Here is a 22775-nt window from a genome sequence, read left to right on the forward strand (position 1 = left end):
TCCCGCAGTGCCCGGGGCCTGTGTAAGGGCCGGTCTGGACTGCAAGGCTTCTAGTATCTTAGCAGACCATTTGTCCATAGACTGAGCCATGGATTGTGACAGTGACTCAGAGTTTCTCAGCTAAAACTGCATACTCTGTCCCTGTCACCTGGACAGGGGAAGCCGGCGATTCTACCTGGGCCGAGGGTCCCACCAGTGCCCCAGGCTCCGGCTGAGCGAGTGCCACCGGGCCCGAGCATTGCTCACAGTGAGGGTAGGTGGAACCTGCAGGTAGCATAGCCGCACAAGAGGTACAGGTTGCAAAGTAAACCTGTGTCTTGGCACACTTGCTCCTTGTGAACGACATGCTGTTGTCTCCCAGGAGAGTGATCACTGAGGGATATATAGCCACAAGCTAACAGTACAGCCGAACCGAGAAAAGAAGGGAATTTTGTTTACTTACCGTAAATTCCTTTTCTTCTAGCTCCTATTGGGAGACCCAGACAATTGGGTGTATAGGCTATGCCTCCGGAGGCCGCACAAAGTATTACACTTAAAAGTGTTAAGCCCCTCCCCTTCTGCTTATACACCCCCCGTGCTCCCACGGGCTCCTCAGTTTTGGTGCAAAAGCAAGAAGGAGGAAAAGAATTAAAAACTGGTTTAAAGTAACTTCAATCCGAAGGAATATCGGAGAACTGAAACCATTCAACATGAACAACATGTGTACACAAAAAAACAGGGGCGGGCGCTGGGTCTCCCAATTGGAGCTAGAAGAAAAGGAATTTACGGTAAGTAAACAAAATTCCCTTCTTCTTTGTCGCTCCATTGGGAGACCCAGACAATTGGGACGTCCAAAAGCAGTCCCTGGGTGGGTAAAATAATACCTTGTAAGAGAGCCGTAAAACGGCCTCTTCCTACAGGCGGGCAACCGCCGCCTGAAGGACTCGTCTACCTAGGCTGGCATCCGCCGAAGCATAGGAATGCACCTGATAGTGTTTCGTGAAAGTGTGCAGGCTCGACCAGGTAGCCGCCTGACACACCTGCTGAGCCGTAGCCTGGTGCCTCAAAGCCCAGGACGCGCCCACGGCTCTGGTAGAATGGGCCTTCAGCCCTGAGGGAACTGGAAGCCCAGCCGAACGGTAGGCTTCGAGAATTGGCTCCTTGATCCACCGAGCCAAGGTTGATTTGGAAGCCTGTGACCCTTTACGCTGGCCAGCGACAAGGACAAAGAGTGCATCCGAGCGGCGCAGGGGCGCCGTACGAGAAATGTAGAGTCTGAGTGCTCTCACCAGATCTGACAAGTGCAAATCCTTTTCACATTGGTGAACTGGATGAGGACAAAAAGAAGGTAAGGATATATCCTGATTGAGATGAAAAGGGGATACCACCTTAGGGAGAAATTCCGGAACCGGACGCAGAACCACCTTGTCCTAGTGAAAAACCAGGAAAGGGGCTTTGCATGACAGCGCTGCTAGCTCAGACACTCTCCGAAGTGAAGTGACTGCTACTAGAAAAACCACTTTCTGCGAAAGGCGTGAGAGAGAAATATCTCTCATTGGCTCGAATGGTGGTTTCTGAAGAACCAGCAGCACCCTGTTCAGATCCCAGGGTTCTAACGGCCGCTTGTAAGGAGGAACGATGTGACAAACCCCCTGCAGGAACGTGCGTACCTGTGGAAGTCTGGCTAGGCGCTTCTGGAAAAACACAGAGAGCGCTGAGACTTGTCCCTTAAGGGAGCCGAGCGACAAACCCTTTTCCAGTCCAGATTGAAGGAAGGACAGAAAAGTGGGCAAGGCAAAAGGCCAGGGAGAAAAACCCTGAGCAGAGCACCACGACAGGAAAATTTTCCACGTCCTGTGGTAGATCTTGGCGGACGTTGGTTTCCTAGCCTGTCTCATAGTGGCAATGACGTCTTGAGATAACCCTGAAGACGCTAGGATCCAGGACTCAATGGCCACACAGTCAGGTTGAGGGCCGCAGAATTCAGATGGAAAAACGGCCCTTGAGATAGCAAGTCTGGTCGGTCTGGTAGTGCCCACGGTTTGCCGACCGTGAGATGCCACAGATCCGGGTACCACGACCGCCTCGGCAAGTCTGGAGCGACGAGGATGACGCGGCGGCAGTCGGCCCTGATCTTGCATAACACTCTGGGCAACAGTGCCAGCGGCGGAAACACATAAGGCAGCTGAAACTGCGACCAATCCTGAACTAAGGCGTCTGCGCCAGAGCTCTGGGATCTTGAGACCGTGCCATGAACACCGGTACCTTGTTGTTGTGCCGGGACGCCATGAGGTCGACGTCCGGCACCCCCCAGCGGCAACAGATCTCCTGAAACACGTCCGGGTGAAGGGACCATTCCCCTGCGTCCATGCCCTGGCGACTGAGATAGTCTGCTTCCCAGTTTTCCACGCCTGGAATGTGAACTGCAGAGATGGTGGAGGCCGTGGCTTCCACTAACATCAAAATCCGCCGGACTTCCTGGAAGTCTTGCCGACTGCGTGTGCCGCCTTGGTGATTGATGTATGCCACCGCTGTGGAATTGTCCGACTGAATTCTGATCTGCTTGTCTTCCAGCCACTGCTGGAACGCCTTCAGGGCAAGATACACTGCCCGTATTTCCAGCACATTGATCTGAAGCGAGGACTCTTGCTGGGTCCACGTACCCTGAGCCCTGTGGTGGAGAAAAACCGCTCCCCACCCTGACAGACTCGCGTCCGTCGTGACCACCTCCCAGGATGGGGGTAGGAAGGATTTCCCCTTCGATAATGAAGTGGGAAGAAGCCACCACCGAAGGGAAGCTTTGGTCGCCTGAGAGAGGGAGACGTTCCTGTCGAGGGACGTCGGCTTCCTGTCCCATTTGCGTAGGATGTCCCATTGAAGTGGACGCAGGTGAAACTGCGCGAACGGAACTGCCTCCATTGCTGCCACCATCTTCCCCAGGAAGTGCATGAGGCGCCTCAAGGGGTGTGACTGGCCTTGAAGGAGAGATTGTACCCCTGTCTGTAGTGACCGCTGCTTGATCAGTGGAAGCTTCACTATCGCTGAGAGGGTATGAAACTCCATGCCAAGATATGTCAGCGATTGGGCCGGTGTCAGATTTGACTTTGGAAAATTGATGATCCACCCGAAACTCTGGAGAGTCTCCAGGGTAGCGTCGAGGCTGTGTTGGCATGCCTCTAGAGAGGGTGCCTTGATCAACAGATCGTCCAAGTACGGGATCACCGAGTGACCCTGAGAGTGGAGGACCGCTACTACAGTAGCCATCACCTTGGTGAAAACCCGTGGGGCTGTTGCTAGGCCGAACGGCAGTGCCCCGAACTGCAGGTGTTCATTTTCTATGGCGAAGCGCAAGAAGCGCTGGTGCTCTGGAGCAATCGGTACGTGGAGATATGCATCCTTGATATCGATCGATGCAAGGAAATCTCCTTGGGACATTGAGGCGATGACGGAGCGGAGGGATTCCATCCGGAACCGCCTGGTCTTTACGTGTTTGTAGAGAAGTTTCAGGTCCAGGACAGGACGGAAAGACCCGTCCTTCTTTGGGACCACAAACAAGTTGGAGTAAAAACCGTGACCCTGTTGCTGAATAGGAACAGGGACCACCACTCCTTCTGCCTTCAGAGTGCCCAGCGCCTGCAGAAGAGCCTCGGCTCGCTCGGGAGGCGGGGATGACCTGAAGAATCGAGTCGGGGGACGAGAGGTGAACTCTATCTTGTAACCGTGAGACAGAATGTCTCTCACCCAACGGTCTTTTACCCGTGGCAGCCAGGTGTCGCAAAAGCGGGAGAGCCTGCCACCGACCGAAGATGCGGAGTGGGGAGGCCGAAAGTCATGAGGAAGCCGCTTTGGTAGCGGCACCTCCGGTGGCCTTTTTAGGACGTGACTTAGACCGCCATGCATCAGAGTTCCTTTGATCTTTCTGAGGCCTTGTGGACGAGGAGAATTGGGACCTGCCCGCGCCCAGAAAGGACCGAAAACTCGACTGCCCCCTCCTCTGTTGGGGTATTTTCGGTTTGGGCTGGGGTAAGGATGTATCCTTTCCCTTGGATTGTTTGATGATTTCATCCAAACGCTCGCCAAACAATCGGTTGGCAGAAATTGGCAAACTGGTTAAGCGCTTTTTGGAAACAGAATCTGCCTTCCATTCCCGTAGCCACAAGGCCCTGCGGAGTACCACCGAATTGGCGGCTGCAACCGCCGTACGGCTCGCAGAGTCCAGAACAGCATTAATAGCGTAAGACGCCAATGCCGAAGTCTGTGTGGTTATGGACGCCACCTGTGGCGCGGACGTGCGTGTGGCTGCGTCGATTTGCGCTTGACCTGCTGAGATAGCTTGCAGCGCCCATACGGCTGCGAATGCTGGGGCAAAAGAAGCGTCGATAGCTTCATAGATGGATTTCAACCAGAGCTCCATCTGCCTGTCAGTGGCATCTTTGAGTGAAGCCCCGTCTTCCACTGCAAGTATGGATCTAGCTGCCAGTCTGGAGATTGGAGGATTCACTTTGGGACACTGAGCCCAACTTTTGACCACGTCAGGGGGAAAGGGATAACGTGTATCCTTAAGGCGCTTAGAAAAACGCTTATCTGGACAAGCATGGTGATTCTGGACTGCCTCTCTGAAATCAGAGTGGTCCAGAAACATACTCGGTGTACGCTTGGGAAACCTGAAACGGAATTTCTCCTGCTGTGAAGCTGACTCCTCCACCGGAGGAGCTGAGGGAGAAATATCCAACATACGATTGATGGACGCAATAAGGTCGTTCACTATGGCGTCCCCGTCCGGAGTATCAAGATTGAGAGCGGCCTCAGAATCAGAATCCTGATCAGCTGTGTCCGCATCATCAACTAGAGATTCCCCCCGCTGAGACCCTGAACAATATGAGGATGTCAAGGGAATTGTCAAGCGAGCTCGCTTAGTCGGTCTGGGGCCGGGGTCTGTGTCAGAACCCTCAGCCTGGGATCCATGAGACACCCCAGGAGGACATTGTTGGTCCAACTGAGGTGGGCCAGGGGACAAAGATTCAACAGAGTCCCTGTGCTGAGATACCGGCCTGGACTGCAAGGCTTCTAGTATCTTAGCCATAGTCTCAGAGAGTTTTGCAAACTCTGTCCCCGTCACCTGAACAGTGTCAGCAGGTGGCTCCCCCTGGGCCCCCCTTAGCAGAGGCTCAAGCTGAGTAAGTGCCACAGGGGCCGAACAGTGCACACAATGAGGGTCAGTGGAACCTGCCGGTAGCGGGGTCATACATGCGGCGCAGGCAGCATAATAAGCCTGTGTTTTGGCACCCCTGCCTTTCGTGGGCGCCATGCTATTATCTTCCCTGAGTAACACAATAGGGTATATAGCCAGAAATCAACTGTGCACCATACAGTGTAAAATATGTATACCATAAACATATAATGTTACACTACTGCACAATGGGGCTAGCACCACAGGTGCTGCTTACTACCCGCTTAAAGCGGTTGTGAGGCCACCAGAGTCCCTGCCTGAGTCTCCCAGACTTTGTCCCCCTCTGTAGCGTCCAAGGAGCTGACAGGAATGGCTGCCGGCGTCCTGAGGAGAGGTGGGAGCCGTGGGCGTGGCTCAGAAAGAGCGGGAGCTGGTGCCTGCACTGTGCACAGTGAGGGGAGTGGAGTATGCAAAGCATGCTCCAGCCCTCAGTGCTGCTCGTTCTGTGCAGCGTCCCGCCCTTCCCCTGCCTGTCAGGGCTGTGGGCGGGAGGAAAGGAAACTAGGCCGCAAAAAGCCGGGGACTCTAGTAATAAACGCGGCCGCCGTAAAAGCGCGGCCGGCGCGAAAGTCCCCGGCGCACTACAAGTCCCAGCCTTGCCGCAGTGTTTCCCTGGCAGCGGCAGTTAGTGCGGCAGTCCCTATACATAAACACACTCAGCAGCGCTGAGTGTGTAATGGCACATATTAACCCGGTCAGCGCCGCGGTCCCCGGTGCACTAGCACACCCAGCAATGCTGGAGTGTTGCTGTGCGCGGTCCCCACGGGGACACAGAGTACCTCCAAGTAGCAGGGCCATGTCCCTGAACGATACCCGGCTCCTATCCAGCAGTCTCCCAGGAGTTGTGGATGAAGCACGGTCTCAGTGCCTGGAGACCGATAGGATCCCACTTCACCAGAGCCCTGAGGGGGATGGGGAAGGAAAGCAGCATGTGGGCTCCAGCCTCCGTACCCGCAATGGATACCTCAACCTTAACTACACCGCCGACAAGAGTGGGGTGAGAAGGGAGCATGCTGGGGGCCCTATATGGGCCCACTTTTCTTCCATCCGATATAGTCAGCAGCTGCTGCTGACCAATCTGTGGAGCTGTGCGTGCGTGTCTGACCTCCTTTGCACAAAGCAAAAAACTGAGGAGCCCGTGGGAGCACGGGGGGTGTATAGGCAGAAGGGGAGGGGCTTAACACTTTTAAGTGTAATACTTTGTGCGGCCTCCGGAGGCATAGCCTATACACCCAATTGTCTGGGTCTCCCAATGGAGCGACAAAGAAAGTATACAAATATAATATATATATATATATATATATATATATACAGTTCGGCACTCTAGGGGGACCATTACCGACCGCTCAAGCGGTGTGTGGCCACCAGATTCCCTGCCTCGGGTCTCCCAGGGCTGAAGCCAGAAGTCCTCCACCGGCAGAATGTGCCGGCGTTCACAGGGGAGGAGGGAGCCGTGGGCGTAACTAAAAAAGTGCGGGAATCTGGTGCCCCAGAGTGATTAGTGAGGGGGGAGGAGGACAGCTAAGTGTGCTCCAGCCCTCACTGTCGGCGTCAGACCGACCATCCCGCCCTTACCCCTGACTGGCAGGCCCGGGGGCGGGAGTTTAAGGCACTAGGCCGCAAAAGCCGGGGACTAAAGTTAAAACCGCGGCCGGCAAGCAGGCGCGGTCGTCCCGGTCTCATACCAACACCGCAGTCGCTGCAGCGTCTGAGGCCAAAGTGCTCCATGCACCGTCCCCAAGGGGACACAGAGTACCTGTAGATGCAGGGCCCTGTCCCTGATGATACTCAGTCTCCTGTCCGTCAGAATCCCACAGGGGCTGCGGAGGGAGCCCGGTCCCAGTGCCTGGATTACCGGATAGGATCCCACTTCTCCCAGAGCCCCTAAGGGATGGGGAAGGAAAAACGGCATGTGGCTCCAGCCTGTGTACCCGCAATGGGTACCTCAACCTTAACAACACCGCCGACTTAGTGGGGTGAGAAGGGAGCATGCCGGGGGCCCTTGTTATGGGCCCTCTTTTCTTCCATCCGATATAATCAGCAGCTGCTGCTGACTAAAATGGGAGCATGAGTGAATGTGTGCCTCCTTCAACACAAAGCATAAAACTGATGGGCCCGTGATGCACGGGAGGGTGTATAGGCAGAGGGGAGGGGTTACACTTTTTAAAGTGTAATACTTTGTGTGGCCTCCGGAGGCAGTAGCTATACACCCAATTGTCTGGGTCTCCCAATGGAGCGACAAAGAAAAATGATTATCTCTGTGCCAGTTGGTGGGTTTACACTTCTATGTAGGAGCTAACTATGTGCATAGTGTTAGCCTCCTAATAGCAGCAGCATAAACACAAAGTTTCCAGTGTCTACCAAAAATGCGAGAGAAAGCAGATCTTCTGATGGGCAACCCCACACTGAAGAGTAGATCTCAATTAGGGTGAGGTAGGAACCCCTAGATCTTGTTATACTGCTTTGGGTGTTATTTCTCCGAAAAATCTTTGGCTGTCATCATACCGCTAATGGGTGCTCTGGATGTCACTAATGTGAGGGGGCAGGAGCTGATGTGGCTCATAACCCTCTCTCAGAGCCGAATGTGTCTCTCAAGGTCAGATAGGTTGGGGACTTTTGATCTACTCGATAAGCTGTATCGGACAATCGATAGAAATCCTAACAGTGTGCACCCAGGATTTGCCAATCTTAAGTCCGAAAAACCCCTTTAATGGAGTAGAGAAGGTCAACTTTCAGTTGCTTAGCCACTAGCGGATACAATGTCTAATGCCCCATAGAAAAGAAGGGAATTTTGTTTACTTACCGTAAATTCCTTTTCTTCTAGCTCCTATTGGGAGACCCAGACAATTGGGTGTATAGCTTCTGCCTCCAGAGGCCACACAAAGTATTACACTTTAAAAAGTGTAACCCCTCCCCTCTGCCTATACACCCTCCCGTGCATCACGGGCTCCTCAGTTTTGGTGCAAAAGCAGGAAGGAGGAAACTTATAAATTGGTCTAAGGTAAATTCAATCCGAAGGATGTTCGGAGAACTGAAACCATGAACCAAAAGAACAATTCAACATGAACAACATGTGTACACAAAAGAACAAACAGCCCGAAGGAAACAGGGGCGGGTGCTGGGTCTCCCAATAGGAGCTAGAAGAAAAGGAATTTACGGTAAGTAAACAAAATTCCCTTCTTCTTTGTCGCTCCATTGGGAGACCCAGACAATTGGGACGTCCAAAAGCAGTCCCTGGGTGGGTAAAAGAATACCTCAATAACAGAGCCGAAAAACGACCCCTTCCTACAGGTGGGCAACCGCCGCCTGAAGGACTCGCCTACCTAGACTGGCATCTGCCGAAGCATAGGTATGCACTTGATAGTGTTTTGTGAAGGTGTGCAGACTAGACCAGGTAGCTGCCTGACACACCTGCTGAGCCGTAGCCCGGTGTCGCAATGCCCAGGACGCACCCACGGCTCTGGTAGAATGGGCTTTCAGCCCCGAAGGAAGAGGAAGCCCCAAAGAACGGTAGGCTTCAAGAATCGGTTCCTTGATCCACCGAGCCAAAGTTGACTTGGAAGCCTGCGAACCCCTACGCTGGCCAGCGACCAGGACAAAGAGCGCATCTGAACGGCGCAGGGGCGCCGTGCGAGACACGTAGAGCCGGAGTGCTCTCACTAGATCTAATGAATGCAAATCCTTTTCACACTGGTGAACTGGATGAGGGCAAAATGACGATAAGGAGATATCCTGATTGAGATGAAAAGGAAATACCACCTTAGGGAGAAACTCCGGGATAGGACGCAGAACCACCTTATCCTGGTGAAAAACCAGGAAAGGGGATTTGCATGACAGCGCTGCAAGCTCCGACACTCTTCGGAGTGAGGTAATTGCCACAAGAAAAGCCACCTTCTGCGAAAGACGTGATAAAGAGACATCCCTCAGCGGCTCGAAAGGTGGTTTTTGAAGAGCCATTAACACCCTGTTAAGGTCCCAGGGTTCCAGCGGACGCTTGTAGGGTGGAACTATGTGGCAAACTCCCGTCAGGAACGTGCGGAGCTGCGGAAGCCTTGCCAGGCGCTTTTGAAAAAATACTGAGAGCGCCGATACTTGTCCCTTGAGAGAGCCGAGTGACAAACCCTTGTCCATTCCGGATTGAAGGAATGAAAGAAAAATGGGTAAGGCAAAAGGCCAGGGAGTAAAACCCTTATCAGAGCACCAAGACAAGAAGATCCGCCACGACCTGTAATAGATCTTGGCGGACGTTGGTTTCCTGGCCTGTCTCATAGTGGCAATGACATCCTGCGATAAACCAGACGACGCTAGGAGCCAGGACTCAATGGCCACACAGTCAGGTTGAGGGCCGCAGAATTCAGATGGAAAAACGGCCCTTGTGACAGCAGGTCTGTGCGGTCTGGAAGCGCCCACGGCTGACCCACCGTGAGATGCCACAGATCCGGGTACCACGACCGCCTCGGCCAATCTGGAGCGACGAGAATGGCGCGACGACAGTCGGATCTGATCTTGCGTAACACTCTGGGCAACATCGCCAGAGGAGGAAACACATAAGGGAGTCGAAACTGCGACCAATCCTGAACTAACGCGTCCGCCGCCAGAGCTCTGTGATCTTGAGACCGTGCCATGAAGGCCGGGACCTTGTTGTTGTGCCGTGACGCCATGAGATCGACGTCCGGCGTTCCCCAGCGGCGACAGATCTCTCGAAACACGTCTGGGTGAAGAGACCATTCCCCCGCATCCATGCCCTGACGACTGAGAAAGTCTGCTTCCCAGTTTTCTACGCCCGGAATGTGAACTGCGGAGATGGTGGAGGCTGTGGCCTCTGCCCACAGCAGAATCCGCCGGACTTCCTGGAAGGCTTGACGGCTGCGCGTGCCGCCCTGGTGGTTGATGTACGCGACCGCCGTGGCGTTGTCCGACTGTATGCGGATCTGCCTGCCCTCCAGCCACCGATGGAACGCCTTTAGGGCTAGATACACTGCCCTTATCTCCAGAACATTGATCTGAAGGGAAGACTCTATCGGAGTCCAGGTTCCCTGAGCCCTGTGGTGGAGAAAAACCGCTCCCCACCCTGACAGGCTCGCGTCCGTCGTGACCACAGCCCAGGATGGGGGCAGGAATGATTTTTCCCTGCGATAGAGAAGTGGGAAGAAGCCACCACTGAAGAGAGGTTTTGGCTGCAAGGGAAAGAGAGACGTTCCTGTCGAGGGACGTCGACCTCCTGTCCCATTTGCGGAGAATGTCCCATTGGAGTGGGCGCAGATGGAACTGCGCGAAGGGCACTGCCTCCATTGCTGCCACCATCTTCCCCAGGAAGTGCATGAGGCGCCTCAAGGGGTGTGACTGACCCCGAAGAAGAGATTGCACCCCTGTCTGCAGCGAAAGCTGTTTGTCCAGCGGTAGCTTGACTACCGCTGAGTGAGTATGAAACTCCATCCCGAGGTAAGTCAGTGATTGGGTCGGTGTCAACTTGGACTTTGGGAAGTTGATGATCCACCCGAACCGCTGGAGAGTCTCCAGAGCGACGGTCAGGCTGTGTTGACACGCCACCCCGGGAGGGTGCCCTGACTAGGAGATCGTCTAAGTAAGGGATCACCGAGTGGCCCTGAGAGTCTAGGACCGCCACAACGGATGCCATGACCTTGGTGAAGACCCGTGGGGCTGTCGCCAGGCCGAAAGGCAGTGCCACGAACTGAAGGTGTTCGTCCCCGATGGCGAAACGCAGGAAGCGTTGATGCTCGGGTGCGATCGGCACATGGAGATAAGCATCCTTGATGTCGATTGATGCTAGGAAGTCTCCTTGTGACATCGAAGCGATGACCGAGCGGAGAGATTCCATCCGAAACCTTCTGGTGCTCACATGCCTGTTGAGCAGTTTGAGGTCCAGAACGGGACGGAATGATCCGACCTTCTTTGGCACCACGAACAAGTTGGAGTAGAAGCCGTGACCATGTTCCTGAGGGGGAACGGGAATCACCACTCCTTCTGACTTCAGAACGCCCACAGCCTGAAAAAGTGCGCCGGCCCGAGATGGGGGCGGAGATGTTCTGAAGAAACGAGTCGGAGGACGAGAGCTGAACTCTATCCTGTAACCGTGAGACAGAATGTCTCTCACCCATCGGTCTTGGACATGTGGCCACCAGGCGTCGCAAAAGCGGGAGAGCCTGCCACCGACCGAACTTCTTGGAAGCAGAGTCTGCCTTCCATTCGCGTAGCCACATGGCCCTGCGGACTGCCACCGAATTAGCGGATGCTACCGCTGTACGGCTAGCAGAGTCCAGGACGGCGTTCATGGCGTAGGACGAAAAAGCCGACGCCTGAGAAGTCAAAGACGCAACTTGCGGAGCAGAGGTACGTGTGACCGCATTAATCTCAGACAGACAAGCTGAGATAGCTTGGAGTGCCCACACGGCTGCAAAGGCCGGGGCAAAAGACGCGCCTGTGGCTTCATAGATGGATTTCACCAGGAGCTCTATCTGCCTGTCAGTGGCATCCTTGAGCGATGAGCCATCTGCAACTGATACTACAGATCTAACCGCCAGTCTAGAGACTGGAGGATCCACCTTGGGACATTGAGCCCAACCCTTAACTACGCCAGAGGGGAAGGGGTAACGTGTGTCATTAAGGCGCTTAGTAAAGCGCTTGTCCGGAAATGCTCTGTGCTTCTGGACAGCATCTCTGAAGTTAGAGTGATCGAAAAACGCACTCCGTGTACGTTTGGGAAACCTAAACTGGTGTTTCTCCTGCTGCGAAGCCGACTCCTCTATAGGTGAAGTTGGGGGAGAAAGATCTAGCACCTGGTTGATGGACGCTATAAGGTCATTTACTATGGCGTCCCCTTCAGGTGTATCAAGATTGAGAGCAACGTCAGGGTCAGAGCCCTGAGCTGCGACGTCCGCCTCATCCTCCAGAGAGTCCTCAAGCTGAGACCCCGAGCAGCGTGAGGAAGTCGGGGAAGATTCCCAGCGAGCCCGCTTAGCCGGTCTGGGACTGTGGTCCGTGCCGGAGTCCTCCACGTGAGACCTAGGGGCCACCCCGGGAGCACGCTGCGGCGCAGACCGAGAGGGGCCTGGAGGCGATGATCCAACAGTGCCCGGGGCCTGTGTAAGGACCGGTCTGGACTGCAAGGCTTCTAGTAGCTTGGCACACCATTTGTCCATAGACTGAGCCATGGATTGTGAAAGCGACTCAGAGAGTTTCTCAGCAAAAACTGCAAACTCTGTCCCTGCCGCCTGGACAGGGGAAGCAGGAGGGTCTGCCTGAGCCGAGGGGCCCACTAGTGACCGAGGCTCCGGCTGAGCAAGTGCAACCGGGGTCGAGCATTGCTCACAGTGAGGGTAGGTGGAACCTGCAGGTAACATAGCCGCACAAGAGGTACAGGTTGCAAAAAAACCCTTTGCCTTAGCGCCCTTGCTCCTCGTGGACGACATGCTGTTGTCTCCTAGGAGAGTGATCACTGAGGGTATATAGCCAAAAGCAAAACAACCCGGCCGAACAGAGAAAATATATACAAATATATATATATACATACTCCGGCACCCTAGGGGGACCAGCACCGGGTGACCGGTGTGGCTTACCGACCGCCCAAAGCGGTGTGTGTCCACCAGATTCCCTGCCTTAGGTCTCCCAGAGCTGCAGAGCTCGTTCCTGAAATCCTCCACCAGCAGAATGTGTGTAAAAATGGCTGCCGGAGCTCTCAGGGGAGGAAGGAGCCGTGGGCGGCGACTAGTAAAGTGCGGGAATCTGGTGCCCCACAGTGATCAGTGAGGGGGGGGGAGGAAACCTAAAGTATGCTCCAGCCCTCACTGCCGACGTCAGGTCGACCGTCCCGCCCTTACCCCTGACTGGCAGGCCCGGGGGCGGGAGTTATGGTACTAGGCCGCAATGAAGCCGGGGACTAAATTTAATACCGCGGCCGACAAACAGGCGCGGTCGGCGCGGAAGTCCCGGTCGTCACAAAACCAGCAGCTGCTGCAGCGTCTGTGAAACAAGCGCTCCATGCACCGTCCCCATGGGGACACAGAGTACCTTTAGATGCAGGGCCCTGTCCCTGAGGATACAAAGACTCCTGTCCCAAAGCAAATTCCCACAGGGGCTGCGGAGGGAGCCCGGTCCCAGTGAATGGATGACCGGTTAGGATCCCACTTCTCCCAGAGCCTCTAAGGGATGGTGAAGGAAAACGGCATGTGGCTCCAGCCTCTGTACCCGCAATGGGTAGCTCAACCTTAACAGCACCGCCGACGTAGTGGGGTGAGAAGGGAGTATGCCGGGGGCCCTGTGGGGGCCCTCTTTTCTTCCAACCGATAAAATCAGCAGCTGCTGCTGACTAAAATGGGAGCATGAGTGGATGTGTGCCTCCTTCCACACAAAGCATAAAAACTGGGGAGCCCGTGATGCACGGGAGGGTGTATAGGCAGAGGGGAGGGGTTACACTTTTTTTAAAGTGTAATACTTTGTGTGGCCTCCGGAGGCAGAAGCTATACACCCAATTGTCTGGGTCTCCCAATGGAGCGACAAAGAAATACTTGCTGTTAAGAGTCAACACAGCAAAGGCAGATAATTTGATTCATATCAGAAAGTAATTGCTTACGCGATTCCCTTTTGCAAAATAGTTTTTTTTGGGGGGTTTTATACAGACAAAAACAGCCATTTTAATATTTCTGCTCTTATTCCACCTTCATACCTTGACAACAAGTAGAAAAGAGTAGGCATCAACTGCTGAGGATCCTTCAGCTTCTTCTTGTGTTGAAGCAGCTCCAAGATCAGAGTAGTCCTAGACCAGTTCACGTTCCCTTCTTCCACTGCATCAGCCGGCTGTTTCCTGAATCCGCACATGGAACAAATGAAGAATAAGACATCTACTGACCCAAAGCCCCAAATGAGGAGAAATGGATACAACAAGACTAAAGCTAGGAGATTTACACAGAGAACTCTACCAGTGAGTCACAAAGCTGAAGTTTTAATTTGTCAGAGTCGTGAAGCAAATTTGGGAGTTAAATTGACAGTTATCAATAGGGATGACAACTATGACAAGGACTCCCCCAAATATTGTACATATCTTACTTAAGTATCTATAAGAGTGAGGCTATAAATCAGTAGTAGAAGGGGAAAATTACTACATATCAATCCACAAGCCTTATTAAAAGGTATACAGAGGTAGAAGAGCAGAAGGTTTCTACAGCTGGTGACCTATGCTCAAGGACCAACATGTTGCATGGCTGCTCTCATCTGAATAGACTTTGGTGTGACTTCATCAGCAGGATCTCTCCATTGGCCACCTCAGTAATCTGTGCCCGCTGAACGTGAGCCCTGACAACCGCCTCTTACTTTAACAGATCTTCTTTGAAATAGTCGGCCTGGCGCAACTTCACATGGGTCATGCCAAAATGATGACGTCGCACCATGCTGGTTATCCAAAGGAAGAGCTGTGGATGACTTGAGGTAGGATGCTATTCTGAAGACTCCTGTCCAACAGCCTAGGTTAAAGACATGGCCTATGGATTGGGTCCTAGGAATCAATTTGGACTAACTAGCTGATGGCTTAAAGTGTCATTGTCATTTTAATAAGGTTTTTGTATATAATAGGTAATACATACTGTTGCTGATTTGTGGGGATCAGATTCCTTAGACCCCTAACAATCGATCACATCACTGCTGTGACGTGACAGGTCCTGTATAAGCTCTGCACAAAGAGGTGCACAGGCAGAAGTATATGGGTCCATAGAGTGAAAATATGGACCCAGAAACTTACCATTGAGCCTGTACACTGCTAGCAGCTCATGCAGAACTTATGTACTTTAGAGCAGTATTTTGATCGCTGAGCAGGTAATGGGGGGAGTCCCAACACTAGAAGGGCTGTAATTAGATATAGATAAACTGTGGAATCTTGGTTAACGAGAACAATCCGTTCTGGGAGTGGGCTTGTTAACCAAGTTACTCGTTCCGCAAAGCAAGATTTCCCATAGGAAATGATTGCAATGCAGATAATTCGTTCCATAACTTGTTAAATGTCCCATCCTGGTTCCCTATTGTGCCATTCCACACACGTACCAACACACACAAAACACACACATATTATGCTCACCTTACCTTCTGTTCCATCGCCGGCCTCCTGGAACTTGCAGTTCGCCCGTACAGGATGTGTATCAGGTAACCATCGCGACTGATGTCGGACCTTCCGCTCCCAGCACGCTGATGTCAAAGGCAGGAGCCGCTTGCCTCTGATTGGCCAGCGCGCTGCCTTTGAGTAGCGGCTGACAGCGGACGTTCCTCCCTCGTCGCGATGGTTACCGGATACACATCCTGTAGCGGCGAACTACAAAAACCATAAGGCCGGCGATGGAACAGAAGGTATGGTGAGCATAATATGTGTACCTTCCGTTCCATCGCCGGCCTCATAGTTCTTGTAGTTCACCGCTACAGGATGTGTCCGGCATCGGTCGCGATGGTTACCCAATACACATCTTGTACCGGCGAACTGCAAGTTCCAGGAAGCCGGAGAGGGAACGGAAGGTAAGGTGAGCATAATATATATGTGTGTGTGTGTGTGTGTGTGTGTGTGTGTGTGTGTGTGTGTGTGTGTGTGTGTGTGTGTGTGTTTGTGCGTGCTTGTGCATGTTTGTGTGGACTGTAGGAGCAGGTTAGAGCGTGGTGGATGCACGGAACCGGAAGTGTGTGCGGTGAGTATTTTGCTCGTACAGCAAAAGCTTGCTCGTAAACAGAGGTACAAATTTACAGCAAGCTTTGCTCGTTAAGCAAAATACTCGCTAACTGGGTTACTCGTAAAGCGAGGTTCCACTGTATACTGGCAGTTATACACTAACCGCAGAAAATCTGAACCTATGGCAATAAAGGGCTAACACTCAAAACATTTCAAAAGAAGGGAATTTTGTTTACTTACCGTAAATTCCTTTTCTTCTAGCTCCAATTGGGAGACCCAGACAATTGGGTGTATAGCTATTGCCTCTGGAGGCCACACAAAGTATTACACTTAAAAGTGTAAGGCCCCTCCCCTTCTGGCTATACACCCCCAGTGGGATCACTGGCTCACCAGTTTTAGTGCCAAAGCAAGAAGGAGGAAAGCCAATAACTGGTTTAAAGACCAATTCAATCCGAGGAAACATCGGAGAACTGAACCATACCACATGAACAACATGTGTACCCGAAAAAACAGAAAAACCCCGAGAAAACAGGGCGGGTGCTGGGTCTCCCAATTGGAGCTAGAAGAAAAGGAATTTACGGTAAGTAAACAAAATTCCCTTCTTCTTTGTCGCTCCATTGGGAGACCCAGACAATTGGGATGTCCAAAAGCAATCCCTGGGTGGGTAAAAGAATACCTCATGATAGGGCCGTCAAACGGCCCTCTCCTACAGGTGGCCAACCGCCGCCTGAATGACTTATCTACCTAGGCTGGCGTCTGCCGAAGCGTAGGTATGCATCTGATAATGCTTGGTAAAAGTAAGTAGACTCGACCAGGTGGGTGCCTGACACACCTGCTGAGCCGTAGCCTGGTGCCGTAATGCCCAGGATGCCCCCACGGCTCTGGTAGAATGGGCCTTCGGCCTTGAGAGAACCAGAAGCCCAGTAGAACTGTAGGTTTCAAGAATTGGTTCCTCGATCCCCCGAGCAAGGGTGGATCTGGAAGCTTGCGACTGTTTACGCCGACCAGCGACAAGGACAAAGAGTGCATCCGGGTGGCGCAGGAGCGCCATGCGGGAAGTAGAACCTGAGTGCTCTCACCAGAACCAACAGATGCAAATCTTTCTGAAATTGATGGACTGGACGAGGACACAAAGAAGGTGAGGTGATATCCTGATTGATATGAAAATGGGATACCACCTTAGGGAGAAATTCCGGAACCGGACGCAGAACTACCCTGTCCTGGTGAAGGACCAGGAAGGGAGTTTGTATGAGAGCGTTGCTAGCTCGGAAACTCTCCTAAGAGACGAGACCGTTACTAGAAGGCCACTTCCCGTGAAAAACGGGAAGGGAGACATCCTTCAAAGGCTCGAAAGGCGGCATCTGGAGAGCAATTAGAACCTTGTTCAGATCTCAGGGCTCTAACGGCCGCTTGTACGGAGTGCTGAGAAGACAAACTCCCCGTAGGAACGTGCGTACCTGAGGAAGTCGTCGTTTCTGAAAAAATACAGATAGCGCTGAGACTTGTCCCTAAAGGGAACTGAGCGACAACCCATTTTCCTACCTAGATTGCAGGAAGGAAGGAAACATAGACGATGCAACCGGCCAGGGAGAAACACCCTGCGCCGAGCACCGAGATAAGAACATCTTCCACGTCCTGTGGTCAATCTTGGCGGACGTTGGTATGCTAGCCTGTCTCATGGTGGCAACCACGTCCTGAGGTAATCCTGACGACACTAGGTTCCAGGACTCAATGCCACACCATCCGGTTGAGGGCCGTAGAATTCAAATGGAAGAATGGCCCTTGAGACAGCCAGTCTGATTGGTCTGGTAGTGCCCCCGGTTAGCCTACCGTGAGGCACCACAGAACCGAGTACCACAACATCCTCGGCCAATTTGTAGCGACGAGGATGGCGCGGCCGCAGTCGGTCTTGATCTAGCGCAGTACTCTGGGCAACAATGCCAGAGGTGGCACCTAAGGTAGCTGGAACTGCGACCAATGCTGAACTAAGGCGTTTGCCGCCAGAGCTCGATGATTGTGAAACCGTGCCATGAAGCTGGCACATTGTTGTTGTGCCGTGACGCCATTAGATCGACGTCCGGCCTCTGTCAGCGGCGCCAGATCTCCTGAAACCCGTCCGGGTGAGGAGACCATACTCTTTCGGCCACACCTCAGCGACTTAGGAAGTCAGCTTCCTAGTTTCCACACTTGGGATGTGAATTGTGGATATGGTGGATGCCGTGTCTTCCACCCACATCAGAACCTGCCGGACTTCCTGGAAGGCTTGCCGGTTGCGCGTTCTTCCTTGGTGGTTGATGTATGCCACCGCTGTGGAGCTGTCCGACTGAAGTCGGATATGCTTGCTTTCCAGCCGCTGTTGGAAGGTTTGTAGGGCAAGATACACTGCTCTGTGTTCAAGAACATTGATCTGAAGAGTGGACTCTTGCTGAGTCCACGTACCCTGAGCGCTGTAGTGGAGAAAAACTGCTCCCCACCCTGATAGACTCGCGTCTGTCGTAACTATCGCCCAGGACGGGGATAGGAAGGACCTTCTTTTTGACCAAGAGGTGAGAAGAAGCCACCACCGTAGAGATTCCTTGGCCGCCTGAGAAAGAACGACGACTCTGTTGAGGGACGTCGACTCCTCGTCCCATTGGCGGAGAATGTCCCATTGTAGTGGACGCAGTAAAACTGCGCGAAAGGAACTGCCTCCATTGCTACCATCTTACGTAGGAAGTGCATGAGGTGTCTCAATGTGTGCGACTGGTTCTTAAAGAAGAGCTTGCAGCCCGTAGTGAATGCTGTTTGTCTAGCGGCAGCTTCACTATCGCTGAGAGAGTAAGAAACTCTATGCCTAGATATGTTATCGATAGGGTCGGGGTCGGATCTGACTTTAAAAAGTTGATGATCCACCCAAAACTCTAGAGAGTCTCCAGCGCAACGTTCGGGCAGTGTTGGCATGTTTCCTAAGAGAGTGCCTTGACAAGTAGATCGTCTAAATACGGGACCACAGAGTGACCCTGAGAGTGCAGGACTGTGACTACTGCTGCCCTGACCTTGGCGAAGACCAGTTGGACTGTCGCTAGCCGGAAGGTAGAGCTACGAACAGAAGATGTACGTCTCCTATAACGAAGCGTAGAAACGCTAGTGCTCTGGATCAATCGGCACGTGTGGATAAGCATCCTTGATGCCTATGATGCTAGGAAATATCCTTGGGACCTTGAGGCGATGACATGGCGGAGGGATTCCATCCGGAACCGCCTGGTGTCCACGAGCTTGCTGAGCATTTTTAGATCCAGAACGGGACGGAACGGCCCGTTGTTATAGGTACCGCAAAGAATTTGGGGTAAAAACCGTGACCTTGTTCCTGAAGAGGAACGGGGGTCATCACTCTTTCTGCCTATAGAGTGCACCCTGTTTGCAGAAGAGCAGCGGCCCGGCCGGGAGGTGGAGAAATTCTGAAGAATCGAGTTGGAGGACGAGAAGTGAGCTCTATCCTGTACCCGTGAGACAGAATGTCTCACACTCAATGGTCCTTGACCTATGGCAGCCAAATATCGCCAAGGCGGGAGAGCCTGCTACCGACCGAGGCCGCAAGTCATGAGGAAGCCGCCTTGGAAGCGGGTTTTCAGACTGTCGCTTTTTTGGGCGAGACTGAGCCCGCTAAGAATCTTAGCTCCTCTGATCCTTTTGAGTCCACATTGGACGAGGAAAAATGGGACCTGCCCGAGCCTCGAAAAGGCCGAAAACCCCGACTGCCTCTTGCTCTGTTGGGGTTTGTTGTGTCCGGGCTGAGGAAAGGATGAATCCTTACCCCTGGACTGTTTAATGGTTACATCCAACGCTCACCAAACAGTCGGTCAGCAGAAAAAGGCAACTGGTTAGGCAACCTTTTTTGGAAGCAGAATCTGCCTTCCATTCACTTAACGAGCAGACCAGGCTCTGCTTAAAAACACGGAGTAGCGGAGGCTACCGCCGCACGGTTCGCAGAGTCCAGGACAACCTGAATCGCGTAAGAAGCAAATGCAGACATTTGAGAGGTTAAGGATGCCACCTGCGGCACAGATGTACGTGTAACCGTGTCAATCTGTGTAAGACAAGCTGAAATAGCTTGGAGTGCCCCAAGGGAGAGAATGCCGGAGCCAACGGTGCGCCGACAGCCTCATAGATGGCTTTCAACCAGAGATCCATCTGTCTGTCAGTGGCATCTTTGAGTTTGCAGTTCCATCTCCCACTGCAACTATGGATCTAGCTACAAGCCTGGAGATTGGAGGATGCCGCTCGGGACATTGGGTCCAGTCCTTGACCAAGTCAGGGGACAGGGATAACGTGTATCCTAAGCCGTTTGGAGAAGCGCATATCTGGATAAGCGTGGTGTTCCTGGACTGCCTCTCTGAAGGCAGAGTGGTCCAGAAAAATACGTGAAGCTGACTCCTCCACTGGAGGAGCTGTGAGAAATAACCCACATTCTATAGATGGACGCTATAAGATTATTTACTATGGCGTCACAATCAGGTGTATCCAGATTGAGAGCGGTCTCAGGATCAGAATCCTGAGCCGCTACTTCCGCCTCATTACACAGCGAGTCCTTCTGTTAGGACCCTGATGAAACCGAGGCCGCTCATAGCGAGCCCACTTAGGCTGTCTGGGACTGACGTCCGTGCAGAGCCGTGACTCTGGGATGCGTGCGACATTCCCGGAGCTGTTAGTTATTCACACTGAGGGGGGCCATGGATCAACGATTCAACAGTGCCCATATTGTGAGAGACATGTCCGGACTGCTAGGCTTCTAGTATCATAGCCATAGTTTCAGAAAAACTGTCAGTAAATACTGCAGACACCGTCCTCATCCCCTGGCCATTAGTGCATACAATGGGAGTCTATGTAACCTGCCGGCCGTATAGCCGTACATGCTGTACCAGCTGTATAGAAAAACATGTGGTTCTGCACCTTTGTTTTACACAGAGAATATGCTGATAACTCCTCCGCATAATCCAGGAGGGTATATACAACGTGCGACCAAACAGTGCAATGTATATAGTACAAGCATATCTATAAGTGCACTTCTGCACTAGTGGGGTTAGCACCACAGGTGCTGCTTAACGCCTGTTACAGCGATTGTGTGACTATCAGAATGCCAGGGTCTTCCACACTTGTCTCTGTATCGTACAGAAACTGACACTAATGGCTGCCGGTGTCCTTGTAGAGAAGGAAGCCGTGGGCGTGCCTGAGAAAGTGCGGGAATCCGGATTCACAGTGCACACAGTGAGAGGGGTGGAGTATGCAAAACATACTCCAGCTCTCAGCGCTGCTCTATGCAGCGTCACGCCCCTACCCTGACTGTCAGGGCTGTGGGCGGTAACGAAGGGAGACTAGGCCCAGAAGCCGGGGACTCGAGTTAACAGCGCGGCCGCCGTAAAAGCGCGGGCCGCGCTGAAGTCCCCGGCGCAACACAAGTGCCCGCCGCGCCTGCAGTTCCAGCGGCCGGCGCCCGATTCATAGAAGTGGCCAGCGTCCCGCCCCTCTCCTAACTGGCAGGTCTGGGGGCGGGAACGAACGGAAGCAGGCCGCAAAAGCCGGGGACTCTAGTTATCAGCGCGGCCGCCGTAAAAGCGCGGGCCGCGCTGAAGTCCCCGGCGCACCACAAGTGCCAGCCGCGCCGCTGCCAGCGGCCGGCGCGACCGATTCCTGGAAGTGGCCAGCGTCCCGCCCCTCTCCTGACTGGCAGGTCTGGGGGCGGGAACGAACGGAAGCAGGCCGCAAAAGCCGGGGACTCTAGTTATCAGCGCGGCCGCCGTAAAAGCGCAGGCCGCGCTGAAGTCCCCGGCGCACTACAAGTGCCAGCCGCGCCGCAGTCCCAGCGGCCGGCGCGACCAATTCCCATAAGTGAGCCTGCTTCAGCGAAGCTGAATGAGGCCATGGCACAGGCGCCGCAGCGCTGATGTCCCCCGGCGCACTACAACACCCAGCATGCTGCGGTGTGAGCGCCAAATGCACGGGGACACAGAGTACCTTGAGGAAGCAGGGCCATGTCCCTGATGTACTCCGCTCCATCCAGCATCTTCTCCAGGGGCTGTAGATGGAGCACGGTCTCAGTGCCTGGAGACCGGTAAATCCCACTTCACCCAGAGCCCTGTAAAAAGGGATGGGGAAGGAATCAGCATGTGGGCTCCTGCCGCCGTACCCGCAATGGGTACCTCAACCTTACAAACACCTCCGACATACAGTGGGGTGAGAAGGGAGCATGCTGGGGACACTATATGTGTCCTCTTTTCTTCCATCCGACATAGTCAGCAGCTGCTGCTGACTAAAAAGTGGAGCTATGCGTGGATGTGTTGCCTCCTTCGCACAAAGCACAAAACTGGTGAGCCAGTGATCCCACTGGGGGTGTATAGCCAGAAGGGGAGGGGCCTTACACTTTTAAGTGTAATACTTTGTGTGGCCTCCAGAGGCAATAGCTATACACCCAATTGTCTGGGTCTCCCAATGGAGCGACAAAGAAAAGGAGTTTTGCTAGATTTTTCCATACCTTTGGGTCTGCATTCTACTCCTCCTGGTTTGTCGCACAGAGGTAGCAGTCTTGTCTCTTCCAGGAGGTTCAAGCTCAGCACTGACATGCGCTGCATTAACAGAGATCTGTCAGAAAGATGAACAGATAGATCCAAATTAGACACTATTTCACAGAATGTATCACTAAACATGTCAGCACATCATCTGACTTACAGATTTAAAAGTACTGCCAACAGCTTGAACACATGGGACGTTCTTGCTTTCTACTTGTAAGTCAAAAAGGACACCAAGAAGCTTCTGCTGGACAGTGCCATCAAGAGCGGAAAAGAAAGTCTTCGTTATCTGATGAGGGCAAAAAAAGGGGGGGAAACAAACAAAATAATAAATGTGAAAGTAAGACAATAAAAGACTTCAGCT

At 53.1% G+C, this 22775-nt stretch overlaps 1 protein-coding gene across 2 annotated transcripts in view; it reads right to left on the reverse strand.

The window, feature by feature from the left end:
* The window catches only part of HEATR1 (HEAT repeat containing 1), a 252046-nt gene that overhangs the window by 95124 nt on the left and 134147 nt on the right, over positions 1 to 22775 (reverse strand). For both annotated transcript variants that reach the window (XM_075339439.1, XM_075339438.1), the window contains 3 exons: positions 22572 to 22700; positions 22378 to 22484; positions 13893 to 14030 (listed from right to left, as the gene is read on the reverse strand). In XM_075339439.1, coding sequence (XP_075195554.1) covers positions 13893 to 14030; positions 22378 to 22484; positions 22572 to 22700 — 374 coding nt within the window. The remainder of the gene's footprint in view (positions 1 to 13892; positions 14031 to 22377; positions 22485 to 22571; positions 22701 to 22775) is intronic.

The sequence above is a fragment of the Anomaloglossus baeobatrachus genome, chromosome 3 (assembly GCF_048569485.1).
Source record: "Anomaloglossus baeobatrachus isolate aAnoBae1 chromosome 3, aAnoBae1.hap1, whole genome shotgun sequence".
In the NCBI taxonomy this organism is placed as follows: Eukaryota; Metazoa; Chordata; class Amphibia; order Anura; family Aromobatidae; genus Anomaloglossus; species Anomaloglossus baeobatrachus.